The 18,306-nt window shown below is 37.0% G+C and overlaps 1 protein-coding gene across 6 annotated transcripts in view; it reads left to right on the plus strand.

Annotated features, from left to right (window-relative positions):
- Positions 1 to 18,306, plus strand: part of ARHGAP32 (Rho GTPase activating protein 32) — a 267,538-nt gene that overhangs the window by 134,621 nt on the left and 114,611 nt on the right. For 4 of the 6 annotated variants that reach the window (XM_033861803.2, XM_073807992.1, XM_033861805.2 and 1 more), the window contains 3 exons: positions 5,379 to 5,470; positions 6,017 to 6,058; positions 6,437 to 6,521. In XM_033861803.2, the coding sequence (XP_033717694.1) occupies positions 5,379 to 5,470; positions 6,017 to 6,058; positions 6,437 to 6,521 (219 nt within the window). Of the gene's footprint in view, positions 1 to 5,378; positions 5,471 to 6,016; positions 6,059 to 6,436; positions 6,522 to 14,390; positions 14,429 to 18,306 lie in introns of those variants that run through there. The other 2 variants (XM_033861802.2, XM_033861804.2) reach the window with 2 other exon arrangements.

The following is an 18,306-nucleotide window of genomic DNA, read 5'->3' on the forward strand; positions in this document are numbered from 1 at the left end:
ATTATGTTGAGGAAAGTTCCCTCTATGCCTACTTTCTGGAGGGTCTTTATCATAAATGGGTGTTGAATTTTGTCAAAAGCTTTTTCTGCATCTGTTGAGATGATCATAAGGTTTTTATCCTTCAGTTTGTTAATATGGTGTATCACATTGATTGATTTGCGTATATGGAAGAATCCTTGCACTCCTGGGATAAACCCTACTTTATCATGGTGTATGATCCTTTTAATGTGCTGCTGGACTCTGTTTGCTAGCATTTTGTTGAGGATTTTTGCATTTACGTTCATCAGTGATACTGGCCTGTAGTTTTCTTTTTTTGTGATATCTTTGTCTGGTTTTGGTATCAGGATGATGGTGGCCTCATAGAATGAGTTTTGGAGGGTTCCTCCCTCTGCTGTGTTTTGGGAGAGTTTGAGAAGGATAGGTGTTAGCTCTTCTCTAAATGTTTGATAGAATGCACCTGTGAAACCATCTGGTCCTGGGCCTTTGTTTGTTGGAAGATTTTTAATCACAGTTTCAATTTCAGTGCTTGTGATTGGTGTGTTTGTATTTTCTATTCCTTCCCGGTTCAGTCTCAGAAGGTTGTGCTTTTCTTAGAATTTGTCCATTTCTTCCAGGTTGTCCATTTTATTAGCATATAGTTGCTTGTAGTAATCTCTCATGATCCTTTGTATTTCTGCAGTGTCAGTTGTTATTTCTCCTTTTTCATTTCTAATTCTGTTTTGAGTCTTTTCCCTTTTTTCTTGATGAGTCTGGCTAATGGTTTATCAATTTTGTTTATCTTCTCAAATAACCAGCTTTTAGTTTTATTGATCTTTGCTATTGCATCCTTCATTTCTTTTTCATTTATTTCTGATCTGATTTTTATGATTTATTTCCTTCTGCTAACTTTTGGGTTTTTTTGTTGTTCTTTGTCTAATTGCTTTAGGTGTAAGGTTAGGTTGTTTATTTGAGAAGTTTCTTGTTTCTTGAAGTAGGATTGTATTGCTATAAACTTCCCTGTTAGAACTGCTTTTGCTGCATCCCATAGGTTTGTTTGTTTTTTTGCGGTACGCGGGCCTCTCACTATTGTGGCCTCTCCCGTTGTGGAGCACAGGCTCCGGATGCGCAGGCTCAGCGGCTATGGCTCACGGGCCCAGCCACTCCGCGGCATGTGGGATCTTCCTGGACCGGGGCACGAATCTGTGTCCCTTGCATCGGCAGGTGGACTCTCAACTACTGCGCCACCAGGGAAGCCCTATCCCATAGGTTTTGGGTCGTCGTGTTTTCATTGTCATGTGTTTCTAGGTATATTTTGATTTCCTCTTTGATTTCTTCAGTGATCTGTTGGTTACTTAGTAGAGTATTGTTTAGCCTCCAACTGTATGTATTTTTTACAGGTTTTTTCCTGTAATTGATATCTAGTCTCATAGAGTTGTGGTCGGAAAAGATACTTGATACGATTTCAATTTTCTTAAATTTACCAAGGCTTGATTTGTGACCCAAGATATTATCTATCCTGGAGAATGTTCCATGAGCACTTGAGAAGAAAGTGTATTGTGTTGTTTTTGGATGGAATGTCCTATAAATATCAATTAGGTCCATCTTGTTTAATGTGTCATTTGAAGCTTGTGTTTCCTTATTTATTTTCATTTTGGTTGATCTGTCCATTGGTGAAAGTGGGGTGTTAAAGTCCCCTACTATGATTGTGTTCCTGTTGATTTCCCTTTTTATGGGTGTTAACGTTTGCCTTATGTATTGAGGGCTCCCCTGTTGGGTGCATAGCTATTTACAGTTGTTATATCTTTTTCTTGGATTGATCCCTTGAGCATTATGTAGTGTGCTTCTTTGTCTCTTGTAGCCTTTATTTTAAAGTCTCTTTTGTCTGATATGAGAATTGCTCCTACAGCTTTCTTTTAATTTCCATTTGCATGGAATATCCTTTTCCATCCCCTCACTTTCAGTCTGTATGTGTCCCTAGGTCTGAAGTGGGTCTCTTGTAGCAGCATATATACAGGTCTTGTTTTGTATCCATTCAGCCAGTCTGCGACTTTTGATTGGAGCCTTTAATCCATTTACATTTAAGGTAATTATCGATATGTATGTTCCTATTACCATTTTCTTAATTATTTTGAGTTTGTTATTGTAGGTCTTTTCCTTCTCTTGTGTTTCCTGCCTAGAGAAACTCCTTTAGCATTTGTTGTAAAGCTGGTTTGGCGGTGCTGAATTCACTTAGCTTTTGCTTGTCTTTAAAGGTTTTAATTTCTCCGTCAAATCTGAATAGATCTTTGCTGGGTAGAGTAATCTTGGTTGTAGATTCTTCCCTTTCATCACTTTAAATATGTCCTGCCACTCCCTTCTGGCTTGAAGAGTTTCTGCTGAAAGATCAGCTGTTAACCTTATGGGGATTCCCTTGTATGTTATTTGTTGCTTTTCCCTTGCTGCTTTTAATATACTTTCTTTGTATTTAATTTATGATAGTTTGATTAATACGTGTCTTGGCATGTTTCTCCTTGGATTTCTCCTGTATGGGACTCTCTGTGCATCCTGGACTTGATTGACTATTTCTTTTCCCACAGTAGGGGAGTTTTCAACTATAATCTCTTCAATATTTTCTCAGTCCCTTTCTCTTTCTCTTCTTCTTCTGGGACCCCTATAATTCGTATGTTGGTGTGTTTATGTTGTCCCAGGTGTCTCTGAGACTGTCCTTAATTTTTTTCATTCTTTTTTCTTTATTCTGCTCTGTGGTAGTTATTTCCACTATTTATTTTCCAGGTCACTTATCCGTTCTTCTGCCTCAGTCATTCTGCTATTGATTCCTTCTAGAGAATTTTTAATTTCATTTATTGTGTTGTTCATCACTGTTTGTTTGCTCTTTAGTTTTTCTAGGTCCTTGTTAAACTTTTCTCGTATTTTCTCCATTCTGTTTCCAAGATTTTGGATCATCTTTACTATCATTACTCTGAATTCTTTTTCAGGTAGACTGCCTATTTCCTCTTCAGTTTTTTGGTCTGGTGGGTTTTTATCTTGCTCCTTCATCTGCTGCATATTTTTCTTTCTTCTCATTTTGCTTAACTTACTGTTTGGGGTCTCCTTTTCGCAGGCTGCAGTTTCATAGTTCCCGTTGTTTTTGGTGTCTGTCCCCAGTGGGTAGTATAGGCTTCCTAGTGGAGGGGACTGGTGCCCGCTTGTGTCCTGTGGATGAGGCTGGATCTTGTCTTTCTGGTGGGCAGGACTGTGACTGGTGGTGTGTTTTGGGGTGTCTGTGAACTTCTTATGATTTTAGGCTGCCTCTCTGCTAATGGGTGGGGTTGTGTTCCTGTCTTGCTAGTTGTTTGGCATGGGGTGTCCAGCATTGGAGCTTGCTGGTCGTCGAGTGGAGCTGGGTCTCAGTGTTGAGACGGAGATCTCTGGGAGAGCTCTCACTGATTGATATTATGTGGGGCCAGGAGGTCTCTGGTGGTCCAGTGTCCTGAACTCGGCTCTCCCATCTCAGCGATTCAGGCCTGACACCCAGCCAGAGCACCAGCACCCCTTTGAGAAGTCTGAGGTCTTCTGCCAGTATTCAGTAGGGTTCTGTAGGAGTTGTTCCACATCTAGATGTATTTTTGATGTATTTGTGGGGAGCAAGGTGATCTCCACATCTTATTCCTCCACCATCTTGAAGGTCCTCCTTGGCTCTTTTTTTTTTAAATAAGAAAACATTTTTAAAAACTAGCAGGGCTTCCCTGGTGGCACAGTGGTTGAGAGTTCGCCTACAGATGTGGGGGACACGGGTTCGTGCCCCTGTCCATGAGGATCCCACATGCTGCGGAGCGCCCGGGCGTATGAGCCATGGCCGCTGAGCCTGCGCATCCGGAGCCTGTGCTCCGCAACGGGAGAGGCCACAGCAGTGAGAGGCCTGCGTACCGCAAGGAAAAAAAAAAAAATTGAACTGATGTTGTCAGTTTCTTCTCGTTTTTATTTTATTGCGGTATAATTGATGTGTAATACTGTATTAGTTTCTGGTACACAACATAATGATTTGATATTTGTATACATTGTGAAATGATCATAACAGTAAGTCTAATTAACATCTGTCACCATAAATAGTTACAAAACGTTTTTTTTTTTCTTGTGGTGAGTACTTTTTTTTTTTAATTAAAAAAATATATTTTGGGGGCCACACCACCCGGCATGTGGGATCTTAGTTCCCCAACCAGGGATCAAATCCATGCCCCCTGCATTGGAAACATGGAGTCTTAACCACTGAATCGCCAGAGAAGTCCTGTGATGAGCACTTTTAAGATCTACTCTCTTTGTAATTTTCAGATGTGCAATACAGTATTATTAATTATAGTCATCGTGCTGTACATTAAATCCCCATGACTTATTTATTTTATTGCTGGAAATTTGTATGTTTTGACCTCTTCACCTTTTTCACCTATCCACCACCCCTACCTCTGGCAGTCACCAGTCTGTTCTCTGTATCTGTGAGCTTGGTTTTTTTTTGTATTGATTTGATTTTAGATTCCATGTATAGGTGAGATCATACAGTATTTGTCTTTTTCTGACTTAATTTCACTTAGCATAACGCCCTTAAGGTCCATCCATGTTGTTACAAGGCAAGATGTCGTTCTTTTTTTATGGCTGAGTAATATTCCACTGTATATATTTACCTCATCTTCTTTGTGGATCTCCTCTTAACTCAGTTTAAATGCTCAACCCACATTATTCTCCCCTATTGCATTATGTGACATTGGCTATACTAATTTTTTCTGTTACAAGTCATAGATTATATAGCATGAATTTGTTTTTTAATATAGATATTTGGATTTGCTGTTTGCTTTCTCCAGAGTGTGAAGAACTTTTTCATTTTCCAGTTTCTGTTGTTAAAATGATGCAGGTGTATGTTTCACTAAAGTTAAAAAATCACTACTATGAAAACTGGCAGAGTAAGAAGTAATTTGGAGGTATTACATAGATGGTACTTTCAGATTTTAGTGTGAGAAACGTATGTTGTGATCTCCTAATTATGTTCACATATACCATTTAAACTTTTATTGATCATTGTAACCACGGTTATTTTGTTCCAACAACTCTTGGGGGAGATTTTAGTTTGTGCTGAGGCACATAATATAATAATTGATTTCAAAATTTGATTATAAGAGGATGAAAATTCTTAGTTTGACAAAAAGTTTTTCCTTTTACAGTAAAGTTAAATATTTTTAGGTGAATATTTTTCCTTATTCTTAACAATTAAAAGTCAAGTAAGTTATAATTTGAAGAAGAGATTATTAAATCTGTATGTATTTCTTTTGGTGTGGAGTCAGCAGAACCATTGAAATGAGCTATAGTCTGCTTTTTTAAATGTATTCATAATAAAGGGATAGTCATAAATCCTTTGTCTTTATTTTTTTAAGGCAAGAGGAGCAGACATTCCAGAGATTCCTGGAGACCTTAGTCTTAAGACATGTGGCAGTACAGCCAGTATGAAGGTTAAACATGTGAAAAAGTAAGTATAATTTTACAGCGGGTTTTAAGTGAATTTCTGTCAACGGAAATCAGTTCTTTAGTTCTGTTAAAACTTTTATCCAGATTTCTTACTAAATGAGCTCTTACTGTCCATACATTAAATTAATACTGTTAAGCCTTGAATTATCACTCAACTGTTAGCAGAATAGGTCTGAGGATTATCTACTTATCTAAAAATACACTTTAATTTTGTTCTTGTAACAACTTTTATGTTATTGTGTATTAGGTTGCATTTGTTCAATGGGAACAATCCAAGTATGTCCTTTTTGGTAGCTTTAATACATGCTCTCAGTCATTTGGAAAAATCACTTTTGGTATTTGAGTTATGAAATTGCTGTTTCTCAGCTATGCTTTTGAGAAAGCCTGAGATGGATGCCAGTATTTGACTATTAAGTGAAATATCTGAAGGTATCCGTTTCAGTTTTAGGCAGAAAAACCGTCTTTTCACCTGGTGAAGGGTTAGATAGCTATGTTTTTATTCTAAGTAGAGGAAAGACAAGGATAAAAATGTTCATTCTGCATCCAGACCCACCAATCCAGGACTGATGGGCTGTGACAACATTCACAGGTAAAATCTGGTTTTGTATGTTGTGGTGGGAATGCTGCTTCTGCTTAGAGCAGGCTGTTGACAGTTTCCATAACATTTACTGAAAGCCTAGTTTTTCTAGGGCCATTGACATGGGTCAGGATTAGAAGAGTACTATAGTGATGCTTTTTATTTTACTTTATTTTATCCTTTTGGTTTTGACTTGTGCACTGAATGTGTTTCCATTTGATTCTGTGTATTTCTGAAAAGGTACGTGTGGATATATGTGCTCATGTGCATGTGCTTATTAAATAGTTTTGCTTGTTGCATGAGCTCTTCAACCTGTTTTATTTCCTCCTTAAGTTTAGTAATTTTGACTGTTCCAGTTATCTTGTATCTCATTTATTTCATGTACTTCAGGTTACCCTTCACTAAAGGTCACTTTCCGAAGATGGCTGAATGTGCACATTTCCATTATGAGAACGTTGAGTTTGGCAGCATACAGGTATATTCGAGATATTTCCTGCATACTGAATCAAGACATATTTATATCTTTATCTGTGTATCTGATAGGTGACACTTAGAAGTAGTTCTTTCTATGGATGTCTTATTGCTTGATGTGAAGACTTTTTTCTCTTCTGTTGACTAATATTTGACACCCGATGACTCCTGTTTCAAGTGGAAACAGTATAAAAGAATCTGTATAAATTTCAGAATTTCTATCAGATCCCTAGACAGAGTTTGCCACTGTTTGATAGCATGAACTGTTTTAGTCGTTACCTCACTGTTGTGTTGGGTCATAGTGGTGATGGATAAATCAGAGTTGGGGTGAAGGTGGAGTAGGGGTTAGGGAGAGAAGTGCTAATGGAGTTCTTTTTCAATATTTTTCTTATTGTAAAGTATATTATGGTTATACATATATATAAAACACATTTGTAATATATTTTATATACATATTTATGTACATTTTAAAGCCTAGGTTAAGAGATAGAAATTTTCCTGTGTCCCTCTTGTGTTTCATTTGCCTTCCCTACCCGAGAGGTCACTTATACCATGACTTTTGTAATATTCATTACCTTACATTTTTAAAACAGTTTTACTCTCTATATGCATTCCTAATCAATATGGCATTTAGGTTTACCTTTTTGAACTTAACATAATTGGAATTATTCTAATTTGTTCAGCAAATACTTACTGAGCAAGTACTATATACGAGGCACTGTTTCAGGTGCCTCGGCTATATTAGTGAACAACAACAACCAAAATCAAAGACCCATTCTTCAAGAGCATAGAAGACAGCCAAGAAGATAAGAGTTACGGTAAAAAAGTAGAGCAGGGTTAGAAGGATCAGGGGTTCTTGGGGGTAAGTTGAAATGTCAAACCAGTTTGGGCTTCATCATTGAATGTATTCCTTCTTGCTTCTTTCATTTAACATTGTGAAATTTATCCTTGCAGATGTATGTACTCGTAGTTTGTTCAGTTTGTTCACAGCTGTGTACTAATCCATAGTGTGCGTATGTCACAAGTAATTTATTGATTCTTTTATTTTTTTGAAATTTGGGTTATTGTCAGTTTTTGGCTGTTTTAAACAACATCTCAGTGAACATTGTTCTACGTGAATCCTGATGTACAAATGCCAACTACTTCTCACTGCATTTTTTTTTTTTTTTTGCGGTCCACGGGCCTCTCACTGCTGTGGCCTCTCCCGTTGCAGAGCACAGGCTCCGGACACGCAGGCTCAGTGGCCGTGGCTCACGGGCCCAGCCGCTCCGCGGCATGTGGGATCCTCCCGGACCAGGGCACGAACCCGTGTCCCCTGCACCGGCAGGCGGACTCTCAACCACTGCGCCACCAGGGAAGCCCTCTCACTGCATTTTGATTTGCAGTCTCCTCATTTCTGATATGGTTGCTCAGCTCTTCAAATGTTTATTGGGCATTTGAGATTCCTATTTTTTTAAACTCTAGATGAAGCCTTTTGCTCATTTTGTTTTATAGATTTGCTTGTATTTTTCTTATTCATTCATGGGAATGCTTTACATATTTTGGATCTTAGTCCTTTCATGTTGCATCTAGTCCTTTATTGTTTTTGTATGTGAACTAAAAACACTTTCTCTCATCCTGTGGTATGTTTCTTTCACTCTCTTTATTCTGCTTTTAGTGTTCTGGCATTGACTGTTTTATTCTTTATTTTATGTAGTTGTATGTTTGTACAAATCTTCTGACTTTAGTTTTTGTGTCATATTTAAGATGCCCTTCCCTGCTCTGAAGTTACAAAGATATTGTCCTATTTTTTTCTAAAAGTTTCATAGTTTTGACTTTAACATTCAGGTTACTTGTAATTGATATTTATGTATAGTGTGAAAAGGAATGATGTTAAAAATTCTGACCCCCTAGTGTGACAACCAGTCAGAGTGGATATAAACCATAGCACTGGAGGTGAGTCCTGATGGCCTTCTCCTGTGCAAAGCATTTGCCCCTATAGTTGCATGGATCATTGGTGGTACAATATCTCAGTATTTTAACACTGTGATACCCACCAGTCCTTTTTTAAAGGAGCCCAATTTTATTATTATTTTAAAGTGTGATTAGCTATGTTAGAGTTCTGTAGTGAAACGGAACGAATTTGTGTGTGTGTGTGTGTGTGTGTGTGTGTGTGTGTGGAGAGAGAGAGAGAGGGAGAGGGAGATAGATATTTAGATTTTAAGGATTGGCTCATGTGGTTGTGGAGCTGTAGTAAGTCCTAAATCCCCAGAGTAGGCTGAAGACCAAGGGAAGGGTTGCTGTTGCAGTTTGAGTCCAAGGGCACTCTGCTGGTCGAGTTCCCTCTTCTAGTGCGGAGGTCAGTCTTTTTTTCTATTAAGACCTGCAAGTGATTGGAGGGTAATCTTCTTTTCTCCCTCTCCATCTCCCTCTCCATTATGGAGGGTCATCTGCTTTACTCAGGATCTACTGAATTAATTGTTAATCTCATCTAAAAAATAAGAGTACCATTTGGAATAATGTTTGCCCAAAAGCTGACACATAAGATTAACCATCACAGTCTTCCCCTTCTCAACTTGGCACCCCTTAAACCATACTTATTGCCAAATAAAGACAATAACAAAGTCATACTTCTGCCTAGCACCATCAACTATTTTTCATACAACCAAAAACATTAACCCTTTTCCTAGAGGAGGATGCAAAGTCCTTGGGTAGTGTTTACTCTTCTTGATAACCCATAACTAATATACTGTGATGTAATGTTAAAAATACTTAAATACCATGATATAAATCTTACATTATATAAGGTGATAAGAGAGGGAAGAAAACAAAGATATTTGTTACACGTGCATGCATGCGCACACACACAGGAACATATTCATAACAAAATAAGGAGGAAATGCTCATGGCAAGTATAGTTCTTGATTCTGTAAACAGTCATATAGTTGTAGGTGGTGTTACAGTTGCCTTCATCCACTACTCATTCTGTATTTCCCTCTGCCCTCAGCAAGAACCTCGGCTGGTTGTGGTTCTTTACCTGGTGAGGCAACCCAAACCTTCATTCTGGGTCTGGCCATTAATAGTCCTTCCTGAACTGGGTTCTTGTTATTTTCCATTGAGTTTAATGATGGGGCATGGTGATACTAAGGACACCCTAAGGGATCCCATCTATTCCAGACATACTCTGCATTACCTCCATTGTGAAGGAGCTGTCCAGTTTCCCCCTGGTAGTCAGGATCAGGATCCGTCATACCAGCCAATACCGTAATGCCCTTCTTTGCCTGTTGATCTAGAGGCATAAGGAGCCCAAAGTGGCTGAACAGCATTCTTAACTTCCAGTTCTTTGGAATCATTGTTGTGTTTTCTGGTGGAAACATTCCTCCGCTTGGAACTAAGACTACTAGGCCAGTAGAGCATGTAGTCATGGAGACAGGAAACACTAATTTTGCTAGTGAGTCACTATGAGTAACACTGAGTGGTACCACTCCCATTTCCACCCCCTTGATTCCTGGTTCTCCGGTCTGATTAAAGACACTGATGACTCTATGTCCAATAGTAAAGAGAGCATGGATAGTCCATGGCATGATGAGGCAGTAGAGATATGCGTAATGTGCCATTGGATGCTTGGAATCAAACACTTGTAGGAGACAAGGTTCTGGATGAACATATATATGATATAACATTTGAACATTTTTGTAAAACTAATGAGTATAACAAGGTTTTCATTTCCCTAATGATTAGTGGTGTTCAGCATCTTTTCTTGTACTTATTGTCCATTTGTATATCTTCTTTGGAGAAATGTCTATTGAAAGTCCTTCCCCCATTTTTGAATTGGGTTGTTTAGTTTTTGTTGTTGAGTTTTAGGAATTCTTTTTATATAACCTGTTTGTGTCTTTTAATCTAAAGTGAGTCTTCTTTTAGACTTTTAGCATATAGTTGGATCACTTTTTTTTTTAATCCATTGGGCCCATCTTTGTCTTTTGATTGGAGAGTTTAATCCATTTCATCTAGGGTAATTGCTGATTAGGAAGAATTACTTCCGTCATTTTGCTATTTGTTTTCTCTATGTATTATAGATTTCTTGTCCCTCATTTTTTGCATTCGTCCTCTTTTGCTTTTAGTTATTTTTTTTGGTAGTGAAATGTTTCAATTCCTTTCTCATTTCCTTTTGTGTCTATCTATAGGTATTTCCTTTGTGGTTACCATGGGGATTACATTTAACATCCTAAGTTATAACACTCTAATTATACCAGCTTAACTTCAATGACATACCAAAGCTCTGCTCCTTTACAGCTTGGTCCCCATACCTTTCAGTTGTTGATGTCATATAATTACATCTTTTTACATTGTGTGTCCCTAAAACATAAACTAGTAATTCTTTTAAATACATTAGTCTCTTAAATTACGTCGAAAACAAAATGGGGGGTTACAAACTAAATTTCCAATACTCGCTTTTAGACTTACAATTTAAAAAAAGTATTAGTTTCTTAAGTCATGTAGAAAACAAAAACTGGTTACGAAGCGTTGTTACACAATCCCAGCTTTTATGGTTGCCCATGTATTTACCTTTACTGAGATCTTTATTTGTTTGTATGTTTTCTAGTTATTATCAAGCATCATTTTATTTCAACTTGGAGGACTCCCTTGAGCCTCTCTTGCGGAATAAGCCTAATGTTAATGAACTTCCTCAGCTTTTGCTTATTTGGGAATGTCTTATTTTATCTCTCACTTTTGAAGGGTGGTTTGCTGGATGTGTATTCTTGGTTGACAATTTTGTTCTTTTAGCAGTCTGAATTTGTTGCCCCACTGCCTTCTGGCCTCCAAAGTTTCTGATACGAAATCTGATAATCTCATTGAAGATCCCTTGTATGTGACTAGTTGCTTCTCCCTTTGCTACTTTTAAGATTCTTTCATTGTATTTGGATTTTGAAAGTTTGATTATAATGTGTCTTGTGTGGGTTTCTTGAAGTTCATCTTACTTGGAGTTTGTTGAGCTTCTTGGCTATTTATATTCATATCTTCAATCAAATTTTGGAAGTTTTCAGGAAGTATTTCTTCTAATATTCTCTCTGTCCTTTGTCTCTCTGTTTCGTTCTGAGATTCCTACAGTGTGTATGGCATGGTGCCCCAGAGGTCCTGTAGGCTCTGTTCACTTTTCTTCATTCTTTTTTTTTTTCCTGTTCCTCAGACTCTGTAATTTCCATTGTCATATTTTCACGTTCACTGATTCTTTCTTCTGATTACTCAAATTTGCCCTTAAGTCCCTCTTGTGAAATATTCATTGTTGTTATTGTACTTTCAGATGCAGAATTTCTTTTTAGAAACTTGTCTTTTTGTTGATATTTCAATTTTGTTCGTATGTCATTTTCTTTACTTTTTCTACATTGTTCTTTAGTTTTGGAGGGCATCTTAAAAAAGTTATCTTAAAGTCTTTTCCTAGTAGATCTACGATCACTTTTTTTTTTATGGTTGTTTCTGTTGATTTATTCTTTTCCTTTGGATGGGCTATAGTTTTCTATTTCTTTGTGTACCTTATGGCTTTTTGTTGATTCAGACATTTGAATGTGGTAGTAGTAACTAACTTTGGAAATCTGATTTTTGCCCCTTCCCTGATGTTTGCTGTTTTTTGTTTTTGTTTATTTTATTTTATTTTTAATTGTTGTAGCCTCACTCTGTGCCAAGGACTAGCCTGAGGTGTGAACTTAAGGTCTCCTCAGGTATTTCCTGAGCCTGCACGTGTCCCTGGGCATCTTCCCCATGTATGCAGTTGGTTTGGAATGTCCTAGTCTATAATGTCTGGCTCCCCAAAGGGGTAGAAGAAAAATTAAGGAGGGGAAAGGGCACTGGGCCTTTAAATTCTTGGGAAGTTGCTTCAGCTAGTGGGGGAGGGGCCTCCAACAATATGGGGGGTGTAACAACATGACTGTCTGCCTTTGTGCACCTCTGCTATCAGGAGCAGCCATCAGAGCCCAGGTCCTTCTTATTTATGGGGCAGCCTCCTTTTTGCCCACCCTGGCTGTCGCAAGCTGCATGCAGCCTGCTCCTTGAGTGTATGCGGCATGTGCCGAGGTGCTGGGGATGGGGAGCTGCTACTGTGCTAAGAGCTGAGATGGACCAAAATTCTCTGCAGTGTATCCTCCAAGCCTTCACCTGGAAGTCCCAAGCCTTCAATAGACTCCAGAGTTACAGAATAATTGCATCAGATTCTGCCAGTGCAATTACTGTCTAGGTGGGAGATTCCTGATGCTTCCTATTCCACCATCTTCCCAGAATCCTCCTTCTCAGAATCTTTACTTGTTTTTAATATAGGATTGACAGTATGTGCTGTGGAGAAAATAAGTAGGAAAACTTACTAAAATGTGTTTGGAAGACGTCATCAACCTTAAGCTCAGTAGCTCTGTTATATCCTCATAGGTATTCATATTGTCAGTTGACTGACTCAGTTTTGCCTATTAATATGTCCCAGTTGTGGGACATTCTGCAGTTGCATACCTTCTTTTTTTTTTTCACTCTGATCTGAGGAATTTCTCTTAGACTTACGGATTTCTTGTGCTCATATTTGTATCTCTTTCTCTTCCTCAGATACTGAGAATTTATAGTTTCAGTAGGCCATTGTATCCTAGAAAATGTCACTGTCCACTAAATTTTAAAAATTTGACAGTATTATATTTAACTTTAAGGCTTTCAGTTATAAAATGAAAGTAATTATTCTTAATCCTATATGTTATAAATTCTGATTCTCAATTTTATTTAGACTGAGAGACACAATTGCTTATAAAATAATTTAGATGTAAGCGTTAATTTGGGTTAGTAGTATCATTACCATATAACATACAAAGGAAATTTTAATGGTTTCTTTGAATTGTGGCATTGTGTCTCTAGCGGACTTCTCTACATCTTCACTTGGATGACTAATAGCCTTTTAAATTTAGCATACTTAGTACAGTCCCCTCTCAAACCTGCTCCTCCTGCTGTGTTCCCCAACGTGATGAATAGCAACTCTATCTTTCCAGTTCCTGACCAGCCAAACCTTGGAGTCATCTTGGATTTCTTTCCTTTTGTTACTCCTCACATCCAGTCCATCAGCAAAACTCTTGGCTCTGTCTTTAAAATATATCCAGGATCTGGCCACCCTGCCTGTCTCAGCTGTCATCTTAAGTTAGCTGTTGTCCTTTCAGGGGGATTATTTCATTAGTCTTATATAGTTGGCATAACAGCAAGAATGATTCTTTTCAAATGTTAAGGCAGATCATGTCACTTTTTCGGACCCCTCCAATTATTTCTCCTGTTTTTCAGAGTAAAAGTCAAATTCTTTGAAATTCCCTGTGTGGATTACAAGCTCTACCTCTAACCTCTTTGACCTCATCTCTTACTTCTCCTCCCCTAAGACTTAGAGTTCTGGCCACCATTGCCTCTGCTCTCCCTCCGGTGTACAGGCTCCCTCCTCAGGACCACTGGACTCTCTGTTTCCTCTACTTGGAAAGTTCTTCTCCCTGGATATTCACATAACTTGCTACCTTCCCTTTTTTAAATACTTGATCAAATGTTGTCTTCTCAGAGCAAGTGTACTTTCTGTACATAAGATGGCAATTCCTGGGCACCAGCAGTTTTCCTCTCTCTTCTGTAATTAATTTTTCTCCATAACATTTACCACTATTTGGCATGCTAAATATTTTATTATTTTTTTTTCCACCTCAGCATTTATCTATAACAGTGCCTGACACATAAAAAATCACTCAATGAATATTTGTTGCATGAATGAATTTGAAGAAGAGATAAAATCTGCTTTAAAAATGCTTTTTTAATATTTTGGGTTTTTTCACCATTTAAATTTGCTCTTATAGGATAAGAATATATTTTCCTTATGAGTGTGCATTTATTTATTTATTTACAGTAAAGCATCAAATAGAATGGATGATGAAAACTACAAATGCAAGTTAAAATTCCCTTTATGCCCTATTTCTTTTATTAACTATTTATTATGTGTCTGTCTAGAATTTTTCTATATATTTATAAAATAAATAGCAGTATCTCTAGATAGAGCTATAGCTATAACTATCTACCTAGCTATCTATAACCTTTAAAAAATATAGCTAGATGGAATTCTATACATACTGTCCTGAAAATTGCTTTTTTACTTGAAAGTATATTTTGTATTTTTTTAAATTTCAGTAATTTGGATTCACCTCATTCTTTTTCACAGCCACATAATATTTCATTTTATTATTATACCATAGTTTAATCAGTTCCCTATCGATGGATATTCCAGGTTTTATTGATATGAATATATCCATTAAATAAAATCCTGTAAGAGGATTTGCTGGGTCAGAGGGTATGTACATTTAAAATGTTGACAGTTGTTGCTAAGTTTATTTGCTTTCTGTCTCTGTAGATTTGCCTATTCTTGACATTTCATATAAATATAATAATACACTATGTTGTCTTTTGTGCTGGCTTCTTTTACTTGGCCTAGTATTTTCAAGGTTCATCCATGTTGTGGCATTTATCAGTACTTCATTCCTTTTTATGGCTTTATGTTATTCTGTTGTGTGGCCCTACCACATATTGTTAACCATTCTTGTTTGTTGTCATTTGAATTGTTTCTGCTTTTTGGCCACTGTAAACAATCATGTATGATTTTTTGTGTGAACACATGTTTTTGATTCTCTTGGTTTTCTATGTCTTGTTGAATATAGCACCCTAGTGGGTGTGACTGGACAGATGTGCTGTTGGCCATTTACATACTTTTTTGAAGAAATGTCTATCAAGTCCACATTTTAATTGGGTTATTTGTTTTTTGTTGTTGAGTTGTAAGAATTCTTTATATTATTTGGAATACTAGACCCTTATCAGATACATAATTTGCAAATATTTTCTCACATCCTGTGGGTTGTCTTTTAACTTTCTTTATAGTATCCTTTGAAGCATAGAAATTTGTAATTTTGGTAAAATCTGATTTATCTGTTTTTTTCTTTGGTTGCGTATGCTTTTGTTGTTATATCTGAGAAATCATTGCCTAACCCAATATGAAGATTGATATGAAGATTTATTCCTGTGGTTCCTTTCAAGAGTTTTATGGTTTTATCACTTATATTTATGTCTTTGGTCCATTTTGAGTTAATTTTTGTATATAGTGTGATGTAGGGGGTCCAGTTTCATTCTTTTGGATGCGAATATCCAGTTTTTTGAGCACCACTTTTGGAAAGACTGTTCTTTCTCCGTTGGTCCTGGCACTCCTGTTGAAAATCTATTGACGATAGATGTATGAGTTTATTTCTGTACTCTCACCTCTATTCCTTTCGACTATATATATTCTATGCCAGTACCACACTGTTATTATCACTGTAACTTTGTAATGTGTTTTGAAACTGAGAATTGTGTGTCTGCCAACTTTGTTCTTCTTTTTCAAGATTGTTTTGTCTATTCTGAAGTCCCCTGGGTTTCCATGTGAATTTTAGGATCAGCTTGTCCATTTTTGTTTTTTTTTTAAAAAAAGGAGCAGTTGAAATTTTTATAGGAATTATGTTGATTCTGTAGTTCAATTTGCAGAATATAGCCATCTTAATAATATTGTCTTCCAGTCCTTGAACATGGGGTGTCTGCCCTTATTCTTTAATTTTTTTCAACAATATTTTGTAGTTTTCTGCATACAAGTGTTTCAGTTTTTTGGTTAAATTTATTCCTAAGTATTTTATTCCTTTTGATGCTGTTGTAAACACTGAGCATCCTCCAGCATTCCTGTTTGTAATTTAATTTGTGCCTGATAAAATAATTACCAAGCCTGTGTATACTTTTCCCAGTGAATTGGCAACACGTATGCTTTTGACTGCACATCTGTGTTCAGATCCTACTTCAGCTCAGTTATAGCAGACCTTAGCCTATCTCTGATTTTCCTGTTCAAGTATCAGTTCACTATTTTCAGTGGTAACACGTGACATAATATGGCATTGTCTTGTTGAGGAGAAAGGATACTGGTGTGGGGTGGAGTGGGTGTGGCCAGCTGGCAGGATGCTCTCATTGTGCCACACAGTCTTGACCTTGAGGGAGATTGTCAGTTAATCTTGGTCTTGTTTTCCTTATCTTCATACTGGATACACTAGAATAACCAAATGACAGCTAATGATCCTTCTAGCTAAGATGAACTGTGAGCTCTGACTTAAATGAACTGGGGATGTGACAAGGTGAAAAAGAGGTAAAAGGATGTAATGACACAGCAGGAGAGGCTGTACCATGTCATGTTCTTAGTTCTTAGTCCACTTTTATATAGAGCATGAATAAGCTGTCTTTAAAAATTAGTACAGATCATTACTCTGGTCACAGAAATAGATTGTTGAAACATCTTTGTATTCCTAGGACATACTCTACTTCTGGGCTAAATATTTAAAAAATAAATTCCCTTTTTCACTCTTATCAGGATTTTATGATTTTTGTGTCTATGTTCATTAGTGCTGTTGGTCTGTGTACTATACTTGTCCACTAGCCTGTTAGGGAACTTCACTGCCCCATACCCTTTAAAAAGTAAATGTCTTGGAATAGTTTGTGGAAATGGGAATTACCTGTTCTTTAAAAGTTTAGTACAGTTTTCCTGTTTGGTCCCATTTGAGGGCTTAATCTTTAATTACCATTTCAACTTATAATTTGATTATTGGTCTAGTCAGATTCTTTTTAGGTCTAGTCAATGTCTCCTTAGGTCAGTTTTTATCTTTTCTGAGAAAATTGTCCGTTTAATGTAGGCTTTCAAATTTGTGGGTATAAATTGTTGTGTACAAGATATTCTTAACACTTGGTCTCATCAAGAAACCAGCTTGGGATTTTATTCATCAACGTGAGACTCTTTGTCTTCTCCCTCCCGCCTTTCATTTCTCCCTCCCTATTATTAATTAACTATTAATTCCTAAGCATACTTTTTTCCTTAGATAAATAAAATTGTGTAGGTACTATTGATATTTTATTTGTTTTTGGTCATTGTTTTTTAATAAGTGCATTTGAGTTTGGACATTTTCTCCCTGAATAGTACTTTGAACAGACTCTACAGGATTTGATGTATAAGTGTTATATTTTATTTACAGAAATTGAAACCTGAAGAAAAATATAAAGATAAGCAATTGCTAGAAAGGGCTTCTTATTTATTAAGTAAAACCACATGTAGTTTTAAATTCTGTATATTTATTATCTTTATTGCACTTCTCCTTGTATCATCTCCATTGTCCAAAAACAAACATTTATTCACATTCACTAACTATTTTTCAGTAAGAAGGAAAAAAATCTCTTGCCACACGCGAAGATATATAATCAGTTTACTCAGCTTGATGCTGTTGGTGCGTGAGTCTCTTTCTGCTGTGCTTTATGTGATACCGCCATCTAGTGTGTAGAACATTAGGTGACTATGTGGGTTTACATTTTCTTTTATCATTCCGTTATCTGAAGCTGTGAGTTAATGTTTCTTTTTATCCAATTTCGTATAAAGCATTAAGTTAAATTAACCTGAATACGAGAGCTCAGGTTTTGACTGAAATACAGCACAGAAAAAGTATGAATGTAATACCTGTTTCCTGAGTGTTCTCTACTGAAGCTGCTGTGCAAGGGGCTTGTTCTCCAGGAGGTGATGTGAGAACGAGATATACCCTGTGAGTACGCTGGGATTTTGTACCACAAGAGACAAACTCTGAAATTATGAAACGTGGAGTTTATATAGGCTAGCTGGCACTTCTGTCCATCTGCCTTTCTGGAGATGGAGAGAGGGAACACTGCTCTGGAATGTAAACACATCCTCTCTGGGGAAAAGAAGGAAAGGTTCTTTTTCACAAACA

The sequence above is a fragment of the Tursiops truncatus genome, chromosome 8 (genome assembly GCF_011762595.2).
Source record: "Tursiops truncatus isolate mTurTru1 chromosome 8, mTurTru1.mat.Y, whole genome shotgun sequence".
Classification (NCBI taxonomy): domain Eukaryota; kingdom Metazoa; phylum Chordata; class Mammalia; order Artiodactyla; family Delphinidae; genus Tursiops; species Tursiops truncatus.